Genomic DNA, 27,287 nt, shown 5'->3' on the forward strand with positions numbered 1-27,287 from the left:
TTTGTGCTTTCCAAATCGCATTTTTGACTGCCATATTGCTCTGGCAGTGCTCCAAGCTTCCACCAGCCAGGAAGAAAAATGATAATAATAAATCAGGCGGGGATCCAACCTTGTACTATCACACCAGCACTCTGAAGGAAATTTAATTTCAGATATATCTTTCAGTTTAGACCGAATTGGTTAGAACTCAACTTAGCTTCAACCAACTCAGTTCAAGCTCTTACCTCTTTCCATTGTGGTCTTTGATGTGTAGGCATGAGTGAGATAATATGAGTGTGCAGCAACTGCTATAACTCATCTGTAATCCAGGCATGTCATCAGCACTTTGATGTAAACCTTCTCTCTTTAATTATTTGTGTTATTATGCTTTGATTTATTGTAGGTGCCCTTGGGTGTTTTTAAAGGTTCCAACAAGTACATTTTACTGTCATTATAAACAGCTTCAATAATTCTGCACCAGAAGCACAATAAAACAGAATTAAACGATGGTGTCTCTTTGGTTAAAACGCAACTTTTACACTTTTGTGCAGGTTTTCAGTTTTTTTCCCCCACATCATTTAGACACTGTTGCTCTAAAGTACAACAGAAACATAAATCCCTCACACGCAAACACCAAACACACTCAACAGAGAGAAAAAGAAGCAAGAACAAGGGATGGATGTGTGCATCCACACGGGGTGTCAGCCGTGGGCGCAGATTTGGCTGCTTCTCTGGGCGCTGATGCGCGGCTTCCCCGACTGACACGCCTTGTGTATCTCCTCCCATCAGCCGCGGGAAGAAATTATATTCAATTTAAGCCGTGTCATTGGGAAACTACACCACCCAGCAAGCATTATAAATTGTTATTGAAAGGGAAGATGCTGTGCAAATGTTGGAGAAATTTTCAATTCTATAAATTTCCATAAGGCGACGAATCCCCCCCCCCCCCCCCCCCCCAATTAAAGTATCAGGAAATAAATCTTCCTATTTAGCCCGTGCAAATTAGTGTTAAATTGAGATGATTGTGCCTTTCCTGGAATTAATTACAGTAATCCTGTAATAAAATTGGAGGGGGGTTGTAGTCTGCCCCAGCAAATATATGAATCTCTGATGGACTCTTGGGTGTGTGCGGGTAAATCCCCCATCGGTAATAAGGAAAATTACGTCACTTTTATTTGAGCTTTAACCTAAGCTTACGTCACCGAAGTGGAACATCTGCATCTTGAAATAGTGTTATCACATAACATGAAAATATTAGAAAATTGTTTTTTTTTTGTTAACTTTCAATTAATGACTTTTCTCCTATTCATCCTAAAACAGTGGGTCGTTTTTAATTTTTATTTTGAATATTTTGAATAGAATAAGATGTCTAACTTCTAGGCATGTGCATCATGTCCAAGTTTGTCTAACTTTGGCAAAGGGTGACAAACCTGCAGGGCTCTTTGTTAAGAGGATAATTCTTCATGTGACAGGGTGATGACGGTGTGATTGTATAAGATACGGACTATTTCCCCCTCCTGTTCCAGTGGTGATATGGCGGCCGCCGCGGGTGCTGTGTAACAGCCCTGCGCACCGGAGCCAACCATTATGAGAGCAAAGGAGAGAGAGGCGGTGGAGAGATGCGAGCCATAGGGGGAGGGGTGGAAAGAGGAGAGATGAGGAGAGCGTGATGGTGTGTGTGCGCGCGCGGGCTACATACAAAATCACACACACACACACACGCTCCGAGGGATAGAGTGTGAGCCAGTCAGTCAGTGTGAGTGTGTGAGCCATGTTGGATGTGAGTGAACGGGAGGAGAGATGCTGCCGCCGCGCCGCTCCTAACGCTCAGACCTCCAGCTCCACGGACCACAGCGGGTAGATGCCAACTCTCCAGGCAGACAGAGAGACGGCGGAGCCTGGGGGAAGGTGTCGGGCGGTTCTGGCGGTCCTGGAACTGGCCACCTAGCCGGAACGAGGGAGAGTGAAGGGGAGGCGCACTCAAGAGAGAAAGATAGAGAATAGTCTGAGGTGGAAGAGGGAGAAAGGAGGGGAGATACAGAGAAAGGAAGAGACTAAATGGCTGCACCGCTAACGGGCTTCACCCCGCTCCTGCTCTCGTCTCTGGCACTCCACCTGCTTCTCCTCGGTCCTTTGTTAGCCCTCACCTCGGGGACGGTGAGTACAGGAGGGGCTTCCAACAGATGGACCCCGGGCCTCTGCTATCGAGACGCCGGTAAAGTGAAGCAGCAGCAGGAGCAACAGCAGCGGCAGCAGCGCGAGGAAGCAGGGGAGTTGCCGAGGGGCAGCTGGAATCTACGCCCAAGCAGGTGGACCGTAGTGCAAACACAGACTGAGGGATGCTCTGGAGTACAGCGCGCAGGAGGGGCACTGGGAGGATATCATGGGGCGAGGGGGGCACGGAAAGAAGGATTGAAAGGAGTCGGGACGTTTGGGGAGAGTACAGACAGCCCCCCGGCTCCATCTCCACATCTTCCTCCTCCTCTCCATCCCGGTTTTAGGAGCAGGTTAAACTCCGATGGCGTCGGCGCAGGGGAGGGTGTGGAGAGTGGAAGGATGGGGAAGAAGGGCGTTGTTTCACCTACCGCTTCACCTGCTTTCACCTCATCGCCGGATCAAAACGGCAAAAAAAGAGCAGTACAAAGAACTAAAACATGCGCGCAATTGTGTCCGGCGTTGAGGCCACACCTCGCCAAACGTGGTGCTGCCAGAGCCTTTGTGCACGCCTGTGGCCTGTGCGGGGCACCCGGAAGTAGAGAGAGGAGAGGAAAAGTGTGCAAAAGGGCTCCTGAGGTGAGGAGGCTTTTATCTACATGGTGCTCCCCGATACCCTGGCATGTCCACCATCTAAGCCCCGACATCCAGGCCACCAAGCCCTCACCTGGCTCCTCTCTAGCCGCCCCCTCTTGCTGCAATCATCCTCTTTCTGGATATTTTTTACCACATGCTATTGCCTCAAACTACATCCTCAAATTTAACCTCGTTTGTACCAACATTTCGGACTACATCTGCCACTTTCCAACTTTTTATTCCTCCCAAACGGGCAACACTGATGAAATTAAGCAACAACGAGTTCCCAGGGACATTATTTACAAAAAGCCTTGGGATGGTGATGGAGGCTCAGTCAGCGTGGACAGGAGGCCTGGTAATTGTTGTCATTTGGGAAGGCACAATGTTATCGATCCTAACAGCAAAGAAGAGGGGGGTGATGATAGCTGGATGACTTGGTGCATTAGGGACAGAGGGGACAAGAGATGTGGGGTAGATGATGAGAAGACTGATGCACAGAAATATAGCTCACTGGCAGTAATTAAACACGATGAGAGGGTGCTTTTAGGTTGCTGGTTATCCCCTTTACATGATGCGAATGTAAGGTCTCACCATGCTAGAATTATGGATGAGGGGAGGGATGTTAGAGAGGTAAAGGCTAGCAGAGGAGGAGGGGCGCACCACGGCAACAAACACATTAATGTATCTAATTACCCGGATAATGGTTTGGCTTTTCCGATTGTGACGCTCGTACACAGTTCTGATAATGAGATTCAGCAGGGGAAATCAGTACCAGCAACCAGGGGGCAGGGAAGTCAAACCCAGCGAGAGAGCAGGGAGGTTCCCGGTGGTTACTGTAGTTCGGGCAGAAACGAAATGAGGGACGGATATATAGCCGCGTTTATGACCCCCCAGGGAGGCGAAGTTCAGATGAATCTCGTCATCCAATTTATACCGAGAAGCATCACTACGACGCCCGGCCAACAGTTTCTGTCCAAGAAAGAAGCCATTCCTGAAACCGCATCAAAATATTTTGGACCGGTGCTCTACACGCTCACTCAAACACACACAGGTTATTATGCAGAGAGGGGGAAACTTTCCACCACGCTCCATCTGTCTGCTGAAAAAGTAAAATCAACTTCAGAGGCAGAGTCTGTCGGTGACTCAGGCTTTTCTTCGCGTGCTCAGTTTGAGGATACATCTCTCGGTGCTGCATCAGCCACGATGCACTCTGCAACAGCAATCACACCACGTCTTGCTCAGCCTGATCACATTAAAGCAGAGTATCCCTTGTTTTACTCGGAAATTAATGTGACCACGTGGCAGGGCGACTTTCCCCCGAGCGTAACCTCTGCGGGGGAGGTGATTTCAGCACGACGGACAGCTCCAGGAGGTGCTCAACTCTTGATTCCGTGGAGCAAGTTCAACATTAACAGCAATAACAACAACCAAGAAGAAGGGAGTAAACAGATCAATGGAATTAATCGTGAATCTGAAATAGAGAAGTTGCCCTGGCATGGGGACACACAAAAGCATATAGCATGCATTTCCACCGACTGCTCAGCCACTGAACGAGGTGAACGCGCACATATGCAATTAAAATCTGGTAATCAAGTGCCATTAGAGCCCGAAGGTGTCAGACAGACAGATAAGCTGCAGATGGGGGTCGGAGAAGAAAGGGAGAGGAGTGCAGAGAGGGAGGGAGAGGGCTTGGAGGGGTCTGCTGCTGTTGCTGCTGCTGTTTGGGGAGGAAAATTACAGGTGGGGGAGGGCCAGGGAGAGGCGCGTCTGTTAGGAGGGAGGGAACCACGGGTAAAAGAGGAAGAGGAGGAGGAGTGGGAGAGGGAAAGAGAAAAAGGGGTAACAAAGGCAAGACAGGCAGAGGAGAGTGAAGCAGAGGGAGGAAAGGGTCAGGATGGAGGCAAAAGCCCCTCCACCATCCCACTGTTAGAGAGCAAAAGAGGGATAATAGAGGGCCAAATAGATGAAAGCCACCCGGAAGGTGATGGGGGTGAGAGTGAGGTGGGTGGGGAGGAAAGGCACACTTCAAGGGAAGAAAGGAGCCTGGAACGACTGATAATAGTAGCAGATGCTGATAACTCACTAGGAGACAAGGAGAGGAGGATTTTGATGCCATGGTCTCGCTCTAGACGTGCAGCCAACAGACAGCCTAACTTCTCACTGTACAACTACCAAGTACAAGTGGCCGAGAACCAGCCACCCGGCACCTCAGTCATAATCATGTCAACCTCAGACCTAGATGCAGGAGATGCTGGCAGGGTGAGCTACACAATGGCTCCGCTAATGAACAGTCGCTCATCTGACTACTTCCACATCCACCCAGATACAGGTCTCATCACCACCACTCAGATTCTCGACAGAGAACACATGGATGTGCATTATTTCCGGGTCACAGCGACCGATCATGGCTCCCCTCGCCTTTCGAGCACCACAATGGTGGGAATTACCGTTTCAGACCGGAACGATCATTCTCCTATCTTTGAACAGACTGAGTACAGGGAGACCATTAGGGAGAACGTAGAAGAAGGCTATCCCATCCTACAACTGAGAGCAACAGATTCAGACTCCCCATCAAATGCCAATATCCGTTACCGGTTTATTGGAGACACAGCTATCATAGCACGAGCTGCCTTTGAGATTGATCCACGCTCTGGTCTCATTACAACTCGTGGATCTGTGGACCGAGAGACTAACGAGCACTACACACTCCAAGTGGAGGCCAGTGACCAGGGGAAGGATCCAGGGCCACGTTCTGCCACCGTCAAAGTTTTCATAACAGTGCTGGATGAAAATGACAATGTGCCACAGTTCAGTGAAAAGCGTTATGTGGTGGCAGTGAAGGAGGATGTGCGGCCTCACTCTGAGATCCACCGTGTGAGTGCCACAGACCGGGACAAGGACAGTAACGCTGCTGTTCACTATAACATCATCAGCGGTAACAGCCGTGGACAGTTTTCCATTGACAGTTTCACTGGTGAGATTCAGGTTGTGGCTCCACTGGACTATGAGGTTGAAAGGGAGTATACGCTCCGTGTTCGTGCGCAGGACAATGGGCGACCACCTCTCTCCAACAATACTGGAATTGTAAGTGTACAGGTGACAGATGTCAACGACAACCCACCTATCTTTGTCTCCACGCCATTCCAGGCATCTGTGCTTGAGAGTGCTCCACTTGGAAGCTCCATTCTCCACATTCAGGCAATTGATACAGATTCTGGGGATAATGCCCGCTTGGAGTACAGGTTAACTGGAACTGGCTCTGACACACCATTTATTATCAATTCTGCAACAGGCTGGGTCACTGTCAGCTCCATTCTGGACAGGGAGTCTGTAGAACACTATTTCTTTGGTGTGGAGGCCAGGGATTATGGCATGCCGTCTCTTTCTGCTACAGCAAGTGTCACTATAACAGTAATGGATGTTAATGACAACCGCCCTGAGTTCCTCCAAAAGGAGTACTATTCTCGTCTGAATGAGGATGCAGCGGTTGGTACCAGTGTAGTGACTGTAACGGCTGTGGATCGAGATGTCAACAGTGCAGTGACCTATCAGATAACAGGAGGGAACACCAGAAACCGCTTTGCCATCAGCACAGCAGGAGGAGCTGGACTTCTCTCCTTGGCTCTCCCACTGGACTATAAGCAGGAGCGGCGTTACGTTCTTACAGTCACTGCCTCAGACCGCACACTCCATGACACCTGTCAGGTGCACATCAACATCACAGATGCCAACACACATCGGCCTGTATTTCAGAGTGCCCACTACTCCGTTAGTGTGAATGAGGATAGGCCACCTGGAAGCACCGTAGTTGTAATCAGTGCCACAGATGATGATGTCGGTGAAAATGCTCGAATCACATATTTTCTTGAGGACAACATCCCCCAGTTCCGCATTGATCCAGCTACAGGAGCAATCACACTTCAGGCTGAGCTCGACTATGAGGACCAGATGACCTATACTCTGGCTATAACAGCTAAAGACAATGGCATACCACAGAAATCAGACACAACATATGTTGAAGTGAATGTGAACGATGTGAACGATAATGCACCTCAGTTCCTTAGTCCCAGATATCAGGGGACGGTGAGTGAAGATGCCCCTCCTTTCACCAGTGTCCTCCAGATATCAGCCACTGACCGTGATGCACATGCCAATGGCCGTGTTCAGTACACCTTCCAAAACGGTGAGGATGGGGATGGAGATTTTACCATCGAACCTACATCTGGCATCGTCCGAACTGTTCGTCGTTTGGATCGAGAGAGTGTGCCATTTTACGAGCTCACTGCCTATGCTGTGGACCGAGGTGTGCCCCCTCAGCGAACACCTGTCCACATCCAGGTGACAGTCCTTGATGTGAATGACAATGCCCCTGTCTTCCCTGCTGATGACTTTGAGGTTCTGGTGAAGGAAAACAGTGCTGTGGGCTCTGTGGTAGCCCAGATCACTGCCACGGACCCAGATGAAGGTGCCAATGCTCAGATCATGTACCAAATCGTAGAGGGCAACATCCCTGAGATCTTTCAGATGGACATCTTCTCAGGAGAGCTGACTTCACTTATTGATCTTGACTATGAAGCCCGCAATGAGTATGTCATTGTAGTCCAGGCCACATCAGCTCCTCTTGTCAGCAGGGCCACTGTTAGAATCCGTTTGGTGGATCAGAATGACAATCGGCCAACTCTGAAGGACTTTCAAATCATTTTCAACAACTTTGTGTCCAATCGGTCCAATAGTTTCCCCAGCGGGGTGATTGGGAGGGTACCCGCCCATGACCCTGATGTGTCAGACAGGCTGTACTACACCATCGACAGGGGAAACGAGCTTCACCTGCTGCTCCTGAATCACACCAGTGGAGAAATCCGACTGAGCCGAAAACTGGATAACAACAGGCCACTGGTTGCTCCCATGCTGATCACTGTCACGGGTAAGAGACCATGGAGGAAAAAATGTGTGGAAAATATGGGAGGGAGATTGTGTGTGTGAAGTCAGTTTAGAATCCCCTGTAGCTTTATTCAGTGTAAAAATACTGTGAAGATAAGGACTCCTACACGAAGCGGTTGTGTGTGACTGAGAAAGAGTGATATGGCTGGATGACGCTTGGCTGAGCTCTGTGATTTACTTCTTCCTTTTCACTTTGGCTCTTCTCAAAAAGAAATTGGGTTGATTTTTTTTTTAAAAGTTTGACCAGGCCTTTTAAAACTGTATAAAGTGCATGGAGGCTGTGATGACTGAGTGAGTAAGAAATAGACAAAGCAAGAAAATTAGGTTTTGTATTTGGGTCTACAACCGCTGCTATCTGTATCTATAAGTCTTTCAAAGAGAGCCCCTAAAGGATAAATACAGACAGTGATGGAGCTGTTGTTCAAGTTAGATTTACCTGATATCATGTGAGGTGGGGAGACTTAATAGTAGATGAGGAAAGGATGATGCATGTGGAATGCAAAGTATGGATTTATTTTGAGAAAACATGACAGAAAAACCCCAGAGAGATAAAGACATGTTGGTGTCAGTTTTCTAGGAAATGTTCTTCAGTGTGAGATAGAAGATGATGATTATTAATGGATTCTAATTGTCGTTTTCGTCAGCATTATTGGCAGTCTATGCTGTTGCAAGTAGCTGAGGTAAAATATATACTTAGTTTTGGCATCACAATCACATTTTCCTTGATGGGATTGGAGCTGTGAGGCTGTGAGCAGTGATCAATAGCACAATACTTCAAACACAGTTTGATTGACATAAGCTGGGATGGATGTAGCCTAAGTTGCCATAGCAATTTTTACACAATTAAAGAAAATTTATTAAGCAGGGAAACAACAAAACCACACAGCTCTACCTGACAAAGCAAACTGCCACCAATGACTGAATATCCCATGAAATGATATCTGTGCTTCTTTCATGTGATCTTTTTCCTGACGAATCATAAGAGTAAGGGTCAGTTTTAAGGGCTGTGACCTTCTCAGTTTAACATTCATCATGTAAGGCTCTAAAATAACGTGGCATTCAGGTTTCAGGCTACCTTGAAGCTATACCTACCACACAAGACAAGTGTTTGTTTATTTTAAAATCAAAAGCCAGTTTTACCTTGATTTGATTTTAAAAATGTTTTTCTGTGTCTATGTATTTGCTGATTTTGGATTTGAAACACAGCTTCCTTGAAGCTTTACAGGCTTCTTTGCTGTCAATGATCAAAGCCTTAGAAACCCAATAAGCTCCAGAAAAGAAACGAGTGCAACATTGTTGCTTTGGAGACCTTTGTAGTGCCGTGTGTTTGCATTCTGTCAGAGAGCTTTAGTGCAGAGGAGCTGGCTTAGGAATGTGTGTGACCAGCTACCCCATTTACTCTCTTAGATGATGTTAGCTTATACATATTCATTTTGGTGTAATGTTGGATGATTAAGTGAACAAAGCATTAAAGCAAGGAGTCAGTCAATGATCAATTGAGTGAATGGCTGATTAAGAGAGAATAGAAGAAATTGACCACTGAACAGTTGAGTGACAAGTAAATGAGTGGGTAAAGTAATGAGTGAGTGAAGGGAAGGGAATGTGACAGGAAGCATGTAAGTAAACAGTGATTTCAGTCAATTAAAGCACGAGTGAGTAGAAGTAAAAGAAGTGTAAAGAGTAATATGGCTTATATAACAAGTGAACAATTAAGCAAGTGTTTAGTGGGTGTGGTGTGTGCGCACTATGGGCAGCATGTACTCATGCCTGCACATGGCGACCTATGTGTCTGTCTCCCTCTCTGAAGTATATTCAGCTTGGCTGAACCAGCTGTGTAGATTCATTTCCTATTTCATCTTTATTGCTCTCCCACAATGAAACTAACCCCCCCCTCCCAAAACGAAACAACAGTCTGCCAGAGTCAGACTCGGAGCAAAGCTGTCACTTTCATTGTGTGCTGTGTGTTATCTGTGACTGCCCGTCCCTCTTATATCCACCACCGTTTTCTTCTCCTTTATTTCTCCTCTCACTGGATGGATTGATGACTGAATTTTTGTCTGTCCCCACTTTTTATCCTTTTTTTTTTGGTCAGTCTTTCCATTTTTTTCTTTTTTTGCCGTTCTCTTCATTTATCTATAATCTTTCTCTTCTTCTCCTCTTTTCATCTCATCTATTATAAGTCTTACATCAAAGTGCAAAAGACTGGACCCCTAGTTAAAATTTCTGTGACTATGAACAGCAAAGCAAGTGAACGATGACCTGTTTTCCAAAACAGCACATTGTTAAACATGAAACATTTCTTTAATATTTCATGCCAGATTACTTTTTATTTCCAGCTTTGACGATTTCAAAAAATGGAAAAAGGAGAAGTATCCTAAGCCTGGTCAGTACTTAGTAATACCCCATTTGGCAAGTAGCACAGCTTGCTGGTATTCAATTGAATCGGTTTTATACATCTATTGGTAAAGCTGATAGAAAGCTGTCTGTGCCACTAGCAGCAATACAAGCCCAAACCATGCTCAGTCCTCATTTTATTTTCCAAATATCCCATTACTCATCGTGGCCTAAAAGTATAATTTGACCTTTATCAGTCTTCACTAAGACTTGTTTCCAAAATGCCTTAGGTTAGTTTATATGGGAATATGCAAATTTGTGGCCCTATTGTAGGAAGGAGGCAGGATGAGTTTTCTCCTGTTCACTTTTCCATGTAGGTCATATGTGTGTTCAGTTGTTGTAGGTGAATGATAGAACAGGACATCACAACTCCAGAGTCTGCTGTATCCTCCTGATAGTCTTTTTCAGTCAAGCAAGAGCTTTAATTAGCCCTTCTTGCAAATTTATAAGCACTTATATCTAAAGTGTTCTTTTTTTTAAGATCTCAGTTTGACCGCAATTTCTATTTATTGCATTGTCCCTATAGTATATTCTGAACAGAGTGAACAGTTACTTGCTATCTTCTTACTGCCTTCACCTGCGTTGTGGGGGCCAATTACCTTCATTTTTTCAGAGCCCTTCATTGAGCCCTAACCCATTGTTGGGACAAGGTTTGAGGGGTCAGAGTATTTATCAAACTAAAATTTGCATCACCTTTCTTCAGTTTCACTGTGAATAAGCCATCACCCATCGAAGCTAATTAAGGTGTGAAACCTGTGGAAATAGTCTCTAAGAGCCGAAAACCTCTTAGAGAGCCCAATCTTTTGGACAGGGATCATTTTCTTTATTACCACTCTAAAATTGTAATAACCCTGTTTAGCTTTTAAAAGTGAGGTTTCATTTGTGCCTTTTGGAAATCAGTTCATCTCTGACTCACCAAACTGTTGACCAGGGTATCCAAACTTTTGCATGCAACTGTGTCTGTACATTTTTAACCCATTTGCTGTACCTCTTTTCTCTTTGTCCCATTTCCCCTCTTCTCTCTTCAGTAACCAGTCCTCCTCTCTTCAGACTCCCCTCATCCTCCCCCTGTAATCCTCTCATACAGCAACTCTCCTGGGCTGTTTCTCTATAACTGCATATTCTTTTCAATTCTGCTCCTCCTTCTCCTTCTTCTCTTCTCAGCTTTCCTCTCTGCTTACAGTATTTCCTCTCCCTGTGTGTACTGAAGTGTTGTCGATTGTATGTATCTGAGGTGCATGCGCATGCTTCATTTGTATGTATGTGTTTGAACAATGTTTTCCTGTGGCAGAAGGATTTTTATGTGGGCCTATTCATGCATTATTTGTGTTTGTACATAGCAGCTGAGTGTATATAAGTGTGTGTATTCTCAGGTGGCTCAAAGTATTGCACTTGAGGGTGTATTCATATCTTTGCACTGAATAATATCTGTGTATGGCAGGGAGTCACGGGACTGCTCTCCTCTCTCTGCCCCTTTTACTTTCTTTCTTCTTCCCTCTCGGACTTTTTCTCTCTCTTTCTGTCTTTGTCTCCCATTTGCGACCACTCTTTATCTCCTTTCTTTTGTTCTCTCTGTGACAGTTTGTGTCAGACCATTGATTCTGAGGGGAATTCTTGTATTTATGGTGCATGGAGATTGAACACAGTGTCCATGCTTGTGTTGCCAGCAGTTTAAGCACACACAAACACACAGCTGGCTTTTGGGAAAGCTTGTTGAGGCAGTGATGAGACTGTTTGGCACCCCAAACAGCATCAATTCAAGGTGCCCTTGAGCAAAGTAACCCCAGACTGCTCCAGTAGCCAGCAGCAGAGTCTATGGCTGTACTGGCAAAGTCCCAGTTGTGAATGTGCATTGCAGTTTGAATGTAGAGCAAAGCTTTACTGGAAGAGGAAACATGTCTTGCTAGACTTTCCCGGGTAAATGAAGGTTGAAACAAAGACACTGTGGCGTTGACACAATGAAGAGTCTTTGTTCAGTCAGTCTCGTTGTCAGCAGACATTTTGACATGACAAGGCTCTGAATAATAAAACGAATAATGACGGAATTTCATGTAGTTGCTTCAGTTTCTTACTCTTTGTCACATTGTTTAGCCCACTTGGATTGTTAATGTCAAGCTTATGTACTCCCAGTTGGAGTTCTTGTGTAGCAGTTTCTGTAGTTGCCTTTTGGTTGGATTTTTGGTAAAAGCTGCATCCACTAAGTTTTTGGCAATGTGAAGGAAGAAAAGTTGGACAACTGAAATAGATATCTGCATTTAGTGCTAATGGAGCAACATCAGCACGGCATGACAGATTGTGAACTATGTATGTTCATCCATGGGGAAATATGTAGCAATTTCATGATAAATACTCAAAAAATGTACAGTCCATGTGTTTGGCTTTTGACATTCTCTACTGAGATCCAGATCCTGTTGCATTTCTGATGACATTTCCATATGTTTGCTGTCATAATGTGATAACACCAACAGTTGCCACTGAACAAAAATTGCCAGTCCCTGACCTTCAAGTGAAATAGCGCTGGTTTAATTCCCATCCTTTACAATCTTTTTCTTCAATCTTTTTTAGAGTAGTAGCTTATGTCTTGGTACATCATGGCACTGACGTTACACATCTCACAAATGGATGACTTTGATGTTCAATGTGTCACTACATTCGTTACTCTGAAACAGCTTGCTGCCTGACATTGAACATTTTTGACACTGTTGATTTACACAAAACACCAGAAAACAGAAGATGGAGACCTATCCCACAAAATCTAATTGTTTTTTCACTTTCCTATTATACTCTCACTCACGAATGGTAAGAGTTATGAACACAGGGTTTGGGTCCTACATAGAATAATGGCCTTGGGATGCTTTACCATCTTACAATTTGTAACCATGGATTGTGACTCTACTGTTTTTTGGAGATGTGGACAAACATTCCTATTACACTGCTGCTGCTGGATATTAAGATAAGAAGAGAGCTGAGATCTGAGACTGAACTATCACTAAATGTTCTGTAAAACCAAATCAGTTGTCTTAATGAGACTAAAAAAACTCAACATAAAGGAGAGGGTGATGTTTTTTTATGTCTTTGCCACAGTGTGCAATGCCTTTCACAGTACTCATTTTTTATTTGTTAGTTCAAAGAAGAGTGTGTCTCCAGAATTATTTGCCTCCAAGCTCTCAGAACTCAATAGCAAAACCATTATGGGTAATGCACGTGCCAGCGCACAGGAACACGCACCATCTCAACCCATTCTTCACAGTGCTTCCATCGTAATTCAGATTCAGACGCACAATCAAACAATGCATATCTTCTAGAGCTTGAATGTATAGAAGAGTGAGCATTCTGCAAATCATTCAATAAACCTAACATGATCAAATTTGATTCACTGTTCATGCAACATTTTGCACTCTGTGCCAGGTATTCAGAAAGCTCAGATGGTGTTGCAAAGGTGAAATAAAGACACATTATATGATGTTTCCAACAGTAAGCCTATAGGTCAGTGGACCGTGAATTCACTTACCATACATATAGGTCAATGCACTGATGTTAACTACCGTCTTCTGGGTGAGTACACTGATGCTTCTAATATGGGTCAGCTGAGAGGTCAGCTCCAAAGTGGATATACTGTACATTCTGGATTGTGCTCATTTGGTATAATTATATGTTTTCGACTGATGTTGCAAGCATAAAGATAAAATTAGGCAAGATTTAAGTCTTAAGTGGCAGCTGTGACTCTGCCGTTAGAGTGGGATAGCCACTACTCAATATATTAGTTGTTTGATCCAACCACAGTACATCCAATGTATTACTATGTGCATAAAAGGCAAGTAGCTTTGTGTATGGAATAAATGATCTACATGGGCAACTGTGGCTTCTACTGTTAGGAGCTTTGAGTTGTTGATAAGACTAGAAAAGCAGTAAATAAATGCACTCTATTTGCATTATTCTCTGGTTTTATACCTGTTATTGATCATTGATAATTAATTTCCCTACTTCCTATCTCTTGCCTTTTCAAATATATTAGATTTTAGTGAATTGAAGTCGGAAAAACAAAAGGATTTCATTTCAAAACATAACACGATGGAAAAGACAAGAGAACTGAACAAATCAGGAAATGTCACTGTCCAGTTTGGATGTCATGTTGTGAAGAAAACACAGTTGGCCCCCTGAACCCACACAATACCCTGGAGGTTCACTTTTTACCACCAAAGTGGCTTTATGTAATAGGAAAGTCACAGGCTTTGGATTTGCTATTCTACAAACATTTTACAGGCCAGTTTTCAATGGCTCACAGCTATATGTCTTAAACATTGTTTTTATGGAATTTGATCTTCTTCTGCAGCTACTAATATAGATAAGACAGATGCAGACAGTTTTATTTAAAGGAAGCTCGATTAACAGCGCCTCTAGTATCTAATAATAAAAATACTTTTACACTTTCTGTTAGTTTGACGCCCACCACAGTTCTACCACCACCACAACAACATGGTTTTGTTGTTGCGTTGTTGTTGTTGCTTCTGACAGTTTAGCAAAAAAACTTTCCGACTGTGTAGAAATTAGAGAGCAAGCAGGGTTAAACGGGTTTCTTTAATGCCTCTTTTTGTTCTTCATGTAACTATTTCTGTCTCCTTCCATGCACACAACTAAGTGCAGCACTATGAATGTCTTCAAGGGATGAATATATGCCAGTTTCATACTTTCCTCTCTAAAGACTGCCTTGGAGTTATCTTTATGGAAAAACTAAGAACTTCCTGCCTTCAAACATAATTCGCTGACATATAATGCAAAGTAGCTCCTCTCCAGCACTATATCACCTTTACTACTTCCTTTATTACTATGAAATAGCCCTGTGTGCTACGGGAATACAAGAATACAGATCATAAATATTGATTTTAAACTCACAAAACCTTAGCTTGGATAAAGTAGAATACGCCTGAAAGTATAAAAAAAATGCACTCAAACCCATCAAATCAGGAAACACCTGACTTTGCAACCCCCATGACCCGCATAATGTTAACCACTCATAGTAGAAGTATAATGCACCTTATACAGGGAGGGCTGTAGCTCAGGAGATAGAGGGACCGCAGTTGTAATCTTCTTGATTTGATCTCTAACTTCCCTGGTTGACATGTTGAGGTGTCTTTGGGCAAGAAAATGAACCCCACATTCAATGGGATAAAAGGGATAAAAGTTTGCTAAAAATTACTGTAATTTAACTTATTATAAAGATTTTTATCTTCCATAAAATTTCCTGTCTACATCTTCATCCGCCAGTGTTGTGATTGATAGTGACCATCAAGAGGTTCAGGCCAAATTTCTTTTTTTTGGAGTTTGACACAGTTTCCTCTCCTCTATGATTCACAGAGAACCAGATGGCAGGTTTAATTCTCTGCTGGCCAATTAGTATTGTGTAGCCATGACACCTACAAAAAGATCCAACCTGTGACCCGAACAGGTTTTTGCATTGACCGGTATTTGTCCTATTTTTCTGTAGCTGTATATTTTAGATTTATGTTGGCATCAAACATGTAACTGCTTCATAGTAATGCTTTTAAAAGTGTGGTGAATGGTTCTGACATTGGCACATTGTATAGGAACGCTAATCTAATTTCACGCTGTAGCTTTCAGCTCACTGAAGGCCAGAGATTATGTATCAAGGGCCAGATTAGTTGGGGTTCATGTCTGTTTAACACCATACCACCATCACTTGGATAATTGCTTGACATCTGAGGTTTCTGAAGAAATTGTTGTCCTGTTGTCCCTCAAGCTTAAATATGTGCCCTCGGTTTTTCTCTGCAGAATGGATAAAAGAATGAACAATGAATTTTTTTTCTCTGGCACAAAAAGCGGAACCAGAGTTGAGGACATGACAGGCAAACATACTGATAAGGTGTCTGTTTTCCAGCTTTCAGGATTTGTTCTCTACTTTATAGTCATGCAGCTGTACTTGTTCTCATCTGGGAGCTGCCCTGTACAAATAAAGTCCAAATGATGAGTGTCTTTCTCTCCAGTGACAATGCGATCTGAGTGGCAGAATAACTGCAGGAAAGTTGAGATAAATAGGGCAAAATTATGCACAAGGGTGCTTGATGTGGTAGTGCATTCTGACAGGAATAGTTTTCCTGGAGTTGAGAGCGTAACAAATTCATGTTCCCTGCTGAGAGCTTTGCAGCTGAGCTGGGAAGCCTCTGGTACTCAGATCTGCTCCTTACACTTTTTCTGTCAACTGCATGCTTTCTGAGCAGACTAACGGGAAAAACATTTCCACTTAAAACTGTAGTATGATGCTACCTTATTATCCTGGAGACCAATAATTTAATCTCATATGTATCTATCCGGAGAACAATGCTGTCTGAGGCAGGGAGCTGCTTCGAATTAACATTTTATACAGCGAAAGTAGTTTTCAAGTTGCACACATAAAACTTGCAGTATCATATTACTTAGTTGTGCAGTAGTGTCTGCTCTGATTGTGTTGAACATACATAATACATTAGACTCAGGAAAAGTTTAAATGAACTGCTGTAACTTTCGGCTGAAGAAAGTTCTAGCACATTGCTGATGAACTGTCCTTCTCTGTGTTTTTAATGACTTGAACTGTCATTTTTTTCAACAAAGTGTGCTTCCCATCAGCAGTTTGACATGGCTGGATGAACCTCTTAAGTACCAAAAAAGAAAAAAAGGCAAAGTTTAGAGAAGAAGATAGTCCTAAATAGAGGAGATTGAAAACAAATGAGAAACTACAAGTACTGTTTGTCACAAAGTTATATTGAGCTAATGACTTCGATCTTGTCCAGCGTTAATCAGACAGAAGTAAGATGTACCATGCAAGAAAAATGAGGACACACCGTCAGCAGACTGAAAAATTGTTTGTATGTTTAGCATTGTAACATCTGTAAATAATTACCAAATTAGCCCGGTGATATTGATACGATTATTGCACATAAACAAGATCCCTGCAGAAACACGAGCCGGACAGTGACTCAGCCGTGTGCTGCATTTAGCTCCAGGAGTAAGAGTTAGATTTTACAAGTCTGTTGGATTTTCTTTAAGACTGAAGAATGATTCTAAGAGACTGACATATCTAAAGTCTTATTTTCTGAATCCTCTAAATGAAGCTGAGGCTGCGGCTACACGGAAACGTTTTTCACTGTAAACGATACTTTTTCTTATCGTTTCGCTGTCGCGGCCACACGGAGCCGGCGTTCCCACTACCCCAAAACGATAGTTTTTGAAAACGGGTTCCAGAGTGGGAAAGTTTGAAAACGGCCTCGTTTCGTTTCCATTGTTACAGCTAAAACGTTTTTGCGTCAGTCACACGTTGACGCTGGGAGCCAATTTTAACACTTCTCTATTGTCTCACAGCGTGGCGTGACACAGTGGCGTGTGTACTGTATCGTTTCATCGTTTTCGTCTGGACAGCAGCGCGTTTCCGTGTGGTCGCAAGAATTTTCGAACCCGTTTTCAAAAAAAACCTCGTTTCGTTTTCGTGTAGCCGTAGCCTAAGAAATGCAGCCATTTGAAGACACAGTGGTCTATCCTTTAATCTCTCACTACCCCTTAATTTTGGTGGTTTGGTCGCTCGTTACTTGTATCACACATGCAATTCTCACCAGCTCATAAACTGGAAAACACGACATGGCTAATCAGTGTTGAAAAGAGATTTTTTTATTTTTTTTATTATACACACTTGCACAGACAACTTTGATCACTTGGTGCATCATTATTACCGCAACCGATGTTATACTTTTAAGTGAGAGAGAATCCTAAAATGCAGGAAAATGGCACATGTCTCCACTGCTGTCAACTGCTGCTGTTAATTGGTTGTTATATGCTGCTTTCTTTGGGCCTGTTCAGGTTGACTGCATTTTAGGTTGGGTCTAATTGGGTTTTTTTGGGGAGGGGATTTAACCTCATTGTCCTTGCTTACATTTCTAACATGCTTTTTATTATTTGGATTTATGGTTCAGTATGGGACAAGAGAAGATGGAAAGCAGGACTCAGGCAGTTCTTGGGTAATAGTGATATGAATTAAAGTAATGCATAAAAAATTATGATCAGGGCCAGTTGGACAAAAAACTGTTTTTGAGATTAGAGTTGTAAATTGAGCATATTCGACAGTTGCTCAGGAGGAAGAGCAGTTGCCTGCCCACTTGAAGGTTTGCAGTTAGATTTGTGGCTTCTCTAGACCGCATGACATGTTTTTGGATTTTTTTCTCATAAAAAATACACTTTAATCTCAGAGAAATAATCAAGGTTGTTCAACTTTAATCGCTGAAAAGTAAGATTTTTAAAAAAAGTATTACCTTAACCCCCACACACTGTTCTCTTATTTTATTTAGCCTTCAACATAGAGTGGTGACAGTACACCATCACAGAACAGCTGTGTATAGCCAAAGGACTGATTATCTAATGTTGCATGGAAGATGCACCTTTAAACTTTTCTCATTTGCGTGTAAGAAGGATTTCTCTGGGCAGATGATCTGATGTCTTTAGTATCAAGAGACTCTCATCTTGAGTTTAGAGTATATTACTCAGCACAGGGTCATACAGTCTTCAGATTCTTTATTTCAACATATGGTCTCTGTAAGGGTATAGTCTTTCTGGTGCCTGGCTCATGTATCTACACATATAAATATCTAAAGTAGATATCATATCTCTCGGCGTTAGACTATTGCAGTGTGGTACAAAGCATCATTGAAGTATGTCTTCTCAACACATTAGAAGAAGAAGTGGATATTTGTGGTTCTTGTGCTGCTTCTCTGTCTCGTTCTTTAAAAAATAAAATATAGAATAACCTTGAAGATGATACACAACAGCTTGTTCGGTTACACTGGAGAGCTTACAACTCAACTTGCCCTTGTTGCTACATCCGGTGGCCATTTTGCTACAAAGTGTAGAATTCTTATAAACACACACATTTCTTTATCTGTATAAAAAAAAACCATACTAGTTATAATTTAGACATTTTCAGTGTTTTTAGGATGTTTTGATGAACTGACATCTGCATGTAAGAATCACAGCAGTTCCTTTTTGCAGCTCATGCTGTGCTAAGTAGACCATCACTCCTGCACTATTACACCATTACACAGGAGCATTGGTTTGGAAAATTCAAACTTGAGATCTTTTCAGCTGAGAAAAGGCCCTTGCAGTGAGAGAAATGCTAAAAAACAGCTGACACACCCAACCCCAGGTGCTGGATTTACAAGGCTGTCCTCTGTCCGTCACGTTACGCTTTAAAATATCAAATAATTCAACACAAAAACAACAGACTGCAGAAGAGGTGAGACCCCATTCCCACTGCGTGCAGACAAGGGGGGATTATTTTATCGGCTTATATTTTTCCTGCGTGAAAAATGAACAAAAGAAGATTTCTTTACCTAAAAGATCAACGTTCAACTTCCACTTGCACATTCGAGAGAAGAGAGCGCAAACACAGGGTGGATGCAAGGTGGAGGACGATGGCTGCAGCCACAAACAGCTGCTAACCCAAGTCCCGTCTGCACATCGGAGAGGTCACTGCGGATTTGTTTACGGATACAATAAACATGAGGGTGTGTATAAATGTGATATGAGCTGAAAGTGAGAGAGGGCTTTTGGTGTTCAGCAAAGTTAAAGTTTAGCTGTTTTAATGTAAAGGATTAGCCTCCCAGCTACAAAAGGGTTGTTCAAACTATTGTGTGGTTGAAGCAGCCCTGTGTGTGCACGCGTGTGTGTTGCTTTTTTTTCATACTGTTCTTCTTAACATCGAATGTAATGAGTGCTCAGACCCCAGGGAGAGGAAGACTTGAACAAACAAACAGAGCGCAGAAATCAGCTGTCAAACCAACGCCTGGGTGTATGTGATTTGTAATGATGCATGCATGCTATTGTTAACACTTAGTTATCTTACTGGCTGCAATGTACGGCCTTCCTCTGTCTTCAGCGATCCGTTTACTCACTCATCTATTCAAGAGCCCTTTTGACTGAGAACATTTCCACACTCTCTCTGGGAGGGAAGTCATTATTTTTGGGCAAATGTGCTTCAAACAGTTGTTCCTGTGCTCAATTCACAACTTCAGACTGCATGCTCAGGAGTGGCTGCATTTGTTCAGTGGCAGCTGCACGTATTTATTTTTGCAATCCTGACGGCAACGGACAACTCCACACAGTCTTTGCAACATGGAGCTCTGAAAACTCAGCCTGCGCTCGTGTTTTATTAGAACTTCTTAAGGATGGTGAATACAGAGGAGAGATTCGAAAAGGCCAGACAAAGGGATATGACAGCAGAGTGTGAAATGGGATTTAAAAGTATGTGATTGTGAGTGCATACACTGTGAAGTAATGGACTGGGGGCACAGACACAGTGTTTGGTATATTTCAGAGCAACACCAGGGAGTGTAAATCCAATTTTACTCTTTTTGGTTTTGCATGTTAGTTGTAATATATCTCCCCTTTTGGTTTTATTTCTGTTTAATCCCGACTCATTATAGTTTCAGGAGGAGTGCAAACCATTTTAGTCAAACACTTAACACTGGCAATGTCATGAGTAAATGCCACGAGTATATCACTGAAGCATGAAGGGATTTGAACTTCTAACCCTGGAAGTATTTGTCTTCACAGACTGAGCCACCATGAATGATAAAAATGAAATTTGGACTGATAGTTCTACGAACCTCACGATCCATGTTCATGTTTAAAGCTACCTTCTATGGAAGACATGAGCTTCTGTCAGTTCATGTAAAACAGTAAAACCTTTTTTCACTGTGTAAATAGGAAATGCACCTCAGTCTGCATCAACAGGAAATCGAAACGTTAGGTTTTCTTATTACATTCTCAATACTTTTGGCTGCTGAATGTATGGACTATAGATCATAAAAATGTGGTTTTACTTTAACAGCAAGCTGTACCCTCTATTAGACACTGAGTCTACTGTCTAGGAATAAAAAAAATGAAGGCTGGTCTGAAATCATCACCACAGCACAATTCATTCCATCGAGTATCTGTATGCAGTACCCACAGTCAAACTTTCTTTTTTAGTTTGTAAATAATAAACACAGCTCAGACTGCATCAACAGTGAATCAAACAATAAGTAAAATAAAGAAAGTGTTTCTTCTTTTTTGCATAATGCTCCTCAGTGTGTCTCGACTTCTGAAGGACACTGAGCAGCTTTCTGAATATTCATTGTGTTTTGTGAAGTTTTCAGACAAAGTAATGAAGTTGTTTGAAGTAATAAGTTATCTGAGCAGTTTATCCAAATCTGTCTTGCTGTCCTACTCTAAAGAAAATGCCATGGCTTCTCTTCATGACCCATCCCTCTGGCCATTATTGCAAATTTTGAAAATGTTTCCTGGGCTGATTTCACCTCCAGCTGTGGGTTTCAATTGTAAACTACTTTGCAGACTATTTCTGTTCGGATTTCCAGGGAGGGAGTTCGGGATGCTCTGACATTCAAGAAGCTTTGAGTGTGCTATTAGTCAGGCTACCTGGCACAGAGAGATAGCACTGAACTCCCTCAGCCCTTTGAAACGCTGGGACCACATACCCACAAAGCGCCTTAAAGCGGGCGCACTGATCGGAGGCCAGCCTCTCTTTCATGGCGCGTCGATGTTCACGCATCCGTGGAACCTCACTGATGATTCTAGATCAGTGTGGTTATTCTTAGTCCCTATGCTCGCCAACTCCAAACTCTTCTCCTTCTTTGAAGTGCAGTCACGTGAAGGGGATAATGTTGGCAAGAAGCCCACAGGAGTTGAAAGCTTGCAAAAGTGTCTCGAAGTTGTTATTTGTGAAATGCTTTGTTTTCCTGCGGTGTGAAAGAGACGAAAAATAACCTTCCATTTATGTTTGGGGGTCATTAATGTTTTATTGTTTCCATGCACACTAAAGAGAAATGGCATGGAGATTGGGCGATGCATTACTCACGACTTCCTGGCTCACCGGGAAGGTTACCTTTACTTACCCCTCATCTACAGTCATTTTCATCTCCCTTGTGGCCTTTATGTGGACCTGGAACAGAGTGGATGAGTATTTAAAGACATGTCGGTGGCTAATCCCAATTTTGCACACTGGATCTGCTCTGTTTGGTGAGTTTCAGTGGTATATGCTCATTCAGTATGAATTGTTGGAATTGTCTTGCAGAAAAACAAACAGCTTTCATTTCTCCAGATTTGTAATGGTTTTATCCTATCTTGCTTTATCAGAGCTATATTTAACATGTTAGAATAAACTTGTGTCAGACCTCAGAAAAGGAGGTGGTTTAGTCAGTGTAACAGTATGTGGACAGAGTATGCTATATATAAACTAGCTGTATATAAACAACCATGCAGATCAAAATGTTGTTTTTTCTTTTCTTTTTCAAATATCTGTGGAGTTATGTGCTTTTTTATCTACCAAATTGACTGAACGAGAGCTACAAGTGGGACCCAAATAGTTGTACATTGATTTGCCTGTGAGGTTTTGCTGTCATAATTCTATGATAGCTTGGGACATGAATACCTTTGAAGGCTGATAAAAATCACAGTGAAGTTAAAAACCATCCTGGCACGTTGGCATTTATAAGTTTGGATAGCAATTTTCATTTTAGTCCTTGATATGATTTGTTGAGTTGTCAAATGTTGCAGTTTTAATGCCACTGCTGTCTCCTGTGGGTTTCTCAGAGGGATCATTGAAGCTGTGATATTTTTATTGTTCCTGGCTGTAAGATTGGGATATTTTCATCTTGTGAGAAAACAAGCGCACAGCCTGTAGGAAGCTAACATTACTGCTTAACATAACGCAGTGTGGCAGCCAATAACATAAAACAGTCAAGTATTCTAACACATTTTTGGGTTGAACTTCATTGTACTTAATTGCGAAAATGATCAATTTGAGTTAAATAACGTAAGTAAAAAGAATAATACCTTATTTAATCTGTTTATCAAAAGTTAGATAACCTCTAATAACGAGTAGGTTTGCCTGGGTGTATATATATTTCCAAGTAACAAAAACATGTTATCCCAAAGATGACTCCCCTGCTAACAAGTCAGATACTCTTTTATTTAATGTGAGCTATATGAAATGATTTCACTGTAAAATTACAATGAGACTGGCAGCAGGGTTCACGCTGTTATTCAACACTGCATTTATTGGAACTGTTTGTTATGTTTATTGAATTTCAGCAGTTCATTACTGTACTCATGAACAGTTAATCACAGTAGAATTGTAGTAGGCTAATGTCATGTTGATATTATCTGTAACATATTACTGTTGATGTACATGGGATGATAAGATCAGCTTCTTTTAAAATTAGTCTAAAATAACCATTTGAAAACATAAGGAGTGGAAAATGAATCATGCTACACTATTAACATCACAATGTATATTGTTGAGTAATTTGGCATATTTTTCCACTGAAGAGTCCTCATTAATATAACTGAACTTTATTCACTAACGTTACTTGTTATTCCTGCACTATCTTGGAGCCAGTGTGGTGGTAAACACATTTCCTTGGAATAAAGTGTACTAAGCAGATCATTTTTGCTTTTCAATCTTCAATTTCACTGAGGAAAATACCACTAATTCAAAAACAGTCATATATAGGCCGCTGTGTTGCTCACCTGACCGAGTGGCCGCCCCTTGTACACAGGCTGTAGTCCTCATCCGGCCCAGCCCACCTCCCTGTCCAACTACTGTCAAATAATGGCCACTGGTGTCAGAGAATATCTTATAAAAAATTATAATTTATGTTACAATAAAGATTCTCATAGAGTAATACTGTAAATTTCCTGCAGCTCCTTACAGTGTACATGTAAAAGAAATGACTTTCCTGCCCTTGGCCAGGAAGATTTTTTGGGTTCTTAGGATTAATGTCACTCTTATGTCTTGTCTGTTACACAGAGTCACAAAGTGGTTGGCAGAATTATTGTTATCATCCGCTGAAAATTCAATGCATGTACCTCCACATGTTGCAGAAATATTACAGTTTCTTATACGGAGGGAAAAAAAAGGGTAGGAATTTGTTCATTTCTTCTACTGGAGCTCTGGACGTTCAAGTGAGATCATGAAACTTTTAACAGACCGATATGTACCTCCAGTCTTTATACTAGATTGATATAGGCACAGAGTAGTGATATCACTACTCATTTAACTCTCAGCATAAAAGCAAATAGGCTTAGGCGTGTTTAAGATGATCAAAGGGTAACTTTAATTTTGCGGTCCAGTTTAGGTTGACATGGGAAGGCCTTAAAATGTTTTATTACCATGGAGGATGAAGATACCTGCTAAAGATGCTATTTGGTTTAAATATGGATTATAGGGATTATTACAAACCATCCAGTCCTTCTCCCCTAAAGAAAAATCCACAATCCACAAAATTAACTTTTTTTTTTTTAAAGTATAACCCCTGGATACAAAATGTGTTCTGAATCATTTCGGCTCATTCCCAGTTTTTCAGCAAAACAAGCATCAGACTTGTTTTGGACACCCTCTGAAATTGACTTTCTTTGAGCTGTGGGTTCACAAGTCCTGATGGCAGATACACATCTTAAAGTCGAAATTGTAGCTAAATTTGATGAATTTCTCCAGTACTGTCATGCTCTGTGTATATATGCGTGTTTGTGTGATCTTGTTGTGTGTTTGTGAGAGACTGGGTCCTACTCCAGCAGATTACCTCAGCTCTTGTCATAGGTCCCTGTCTCATTTCAATGACAGTAGGAGATTAGTATCAATTAGAGTTGCTTTTTTGCATTGTGATCCAGAAGGCTGATATTGAATCTGTGTTTTATGTATATATATATATATATATATATATATATATATATATGTATGTATATATATATATCTATATATATATATATATATATATATATATATATATATATATGTATGTATGTATATATATATATATATATGTATATATGTATATATATATATATATATATATATATATATATATATATATATATATATATATATATATATATATATATATATATATATATATATATATACATATATATATATATATGTATGTATGTATGTATGTATGTATATAGATGTATGTATGTATATATGTATATATATATATATATATATATATATATATATATATATATATATATATATATATATATATATATACATCTGTGTGCTTGTGTGATTTTTGATCTTTTCCCTTATAAAGCCACTCTTCCCTCTGGCTGTTCATTTAATATGATGGTCTCTCAGATTTGAGTGTGTGTGTGTGTGTGTGTGTGTGAGTATAAGTGTTTGTACATTTGTGTGTGTTAGAGGTCAGTAGGGAGAGGGGCTCCTCATAATCCGGTAATCAAACCAGCTGCCACCACCCAACCCCCAGCCTCTTCTCTTTTACGCTCACTCTATTTCCTCCTCCATTTAATGTTTGTTTGTGCCCATATATATTTCTTCATTTTTGCAGTATTACTTTTCCTCTCTCCTTGTCCTTTTCCTTTCCACTTGTCTTTTGTCGACAGCAAATTTAAATGGAAAGATGTGAAAGAATGATTTAAAAAAAAAAATCTTTTACATTTTACAAGAATTTGAGTTAAATCAGAAAAAAAAAATCTTGATTTGTTTCATTATATCAGTAATCTGCAGCAGATTTACATGTAAACAGTAACATGTGATTTGTTTCTTTTATTCATCATTCTCCTTGTTCTCTTTTTTCATATTTTTCACCCTTGTCTCCTTTGCTTTAACCTTTTCTAGTTTATATTAAACTCCTTTGCTCTCCTTCACCCTCCGCTGCCTCCCTGTCCCCCTGATCTTCTCTGAGTCACTGTCTTCTGTCACCCTTCTTCCATTGCTGTCGTGTTCCTCTCTTTCCTTCTCTCATTCTTTCCTGCCATGCCTTTTTGCTCTTGGACCACTCATGCACTGCTTCCTTATTTTCTTATTATCTGCGTAATATCATTCAACCAGTTTCACTTTAACAGTGACTCGATAATACTGCAAAAAATACGTCTCGATGCTGCTATGTTGCTTTTGTATTCATTTATAGCTTGCTTGCTAGCCAGCTTGCCACACCAGATTACTCACTATACGGCCGAGCTCTGTATGTTCTGTTTGGCTGTTCAACGATCTTGTGACCTCTGATGAAGTGAATGCTGAGATTAAACAACTGTCTTATTCTTGCTGCCAGCAAAATTGTTCAACCCCGATTGCATTGGATTTTCCGAGTCCAGATTTAAATCATTTTACTGGCAAAACCACATTTTAAGCTGAAGAAGAAGATTAGCATATCATAACTAAACAGAGATATCCTGCAAATATCTGATATCATGTAACCGCTAATGTAAACATGTAAAAATGCCATTACTGTAATGGCAGTGTGTCACCATGATGATATTTAGCAGGAATAAAATTGGATCTTTTTCATCTGGTTAGCTTTTTAGCCTTTACAAGACTCAGTAATGAACTCTAACCATAAACTAAAGCTGACATGGTACAAGATAAAAGATTAAAAGATAGAAGATAAACGAGGGACCCTTCCATCCATCCATTTTCTATACCCGCTTGATCCAATTCAGGGGGGGTGCTGGAGCCTATCCCTGCTTCCATTGGATGAGAGGCGAGTACACCCTGGATAAGTCGCCAGTCCATCACATCAACAAACAACCATACTTTAATACAGTTTTCCATCTGTTTCATGTCTCCAAGAAAATGAAAAAAATATTTACACCGAGCTTGAGGGTTCACTGACAAGTGTATTTACTTCTGGCAGCCAGTGAATGAATGTTCATATTTTTTTCGGTTTACTTGATTGTGCTCTAAGATTGATGTGAGCACAAGTAGTTTGGAGTCAATGTTCACATATAGGGCATGCAAAACATGCCAAACTAAGTATTTTAGTCATCTAAAAATACAAGTGGTCAAACACACACGTCAGCCACCATTGAGGCACTTCAACGATACTCAGTTCAATTCATTGTAATCATAATCCTAATCCAATCAAATCCAATTAGTTGAATTCAAAATATTGAAGAAGTGTCTTCTGTGTTGTATTGGAATACCATATATCATGGACTGGAAAGCAAATCAACTGAAAGTGAACAGTTAAATTGAAAGTTGTGTTGTTTCCTCCAATACTTCCACAGCAAAGCACATAACATATAGATTCACTGAGTACACAAGTCTGTGGGACTCTCATGAAGGGAGCAAACTTCAGTGTATTGAAGGGTAATCCCTCATTATGATGGTGGTGGGGAGCACTGCC

General features: G+C 41.5%; 1 protein-coding gene across 1 annotated transcript in view; it reads left to right on the top strand.

Moving 5' to 3' along the window:
• Positions 1-1,656: 1,656 nt before the first annotated feature.
• The window catches only part of celsr3 (cadherin, EGF LAG seven-pass G-type receptor 3), a 99,325-nt gene continuing 73,694 nt past the window's right edge, over positions 1,657-27,287 (top strand). The window contains exon 1 of the mRNA XM_075476336.1: positions 1,657-7,693. Within this exon, the coding sequence (XP_075332451.1) occupies positions 2,038-7,693 (5,656 nt within the window). The 5' untranslated portion in view covers positions 1,657-2,037. The remainder of the gene's footprint in view (positions 7,694-27,287) is intronic.

This window comes from Odontesthes bonariensis, chromosome 10 (genome assembly GCF_027942865.1).
Source record: "Odontesthes bonariensis isolate fOdoBon6 chromosome 10, fOdoBon6.hap1, whole genome shotgun sequence".
NCBI classification, from domain to species: Eukaryota; Metazoa; Chordata; class Actinopteri; order Atheriniformes; family Atherinopsidae; genus Odontesthes; species Odontesthes bonariensis.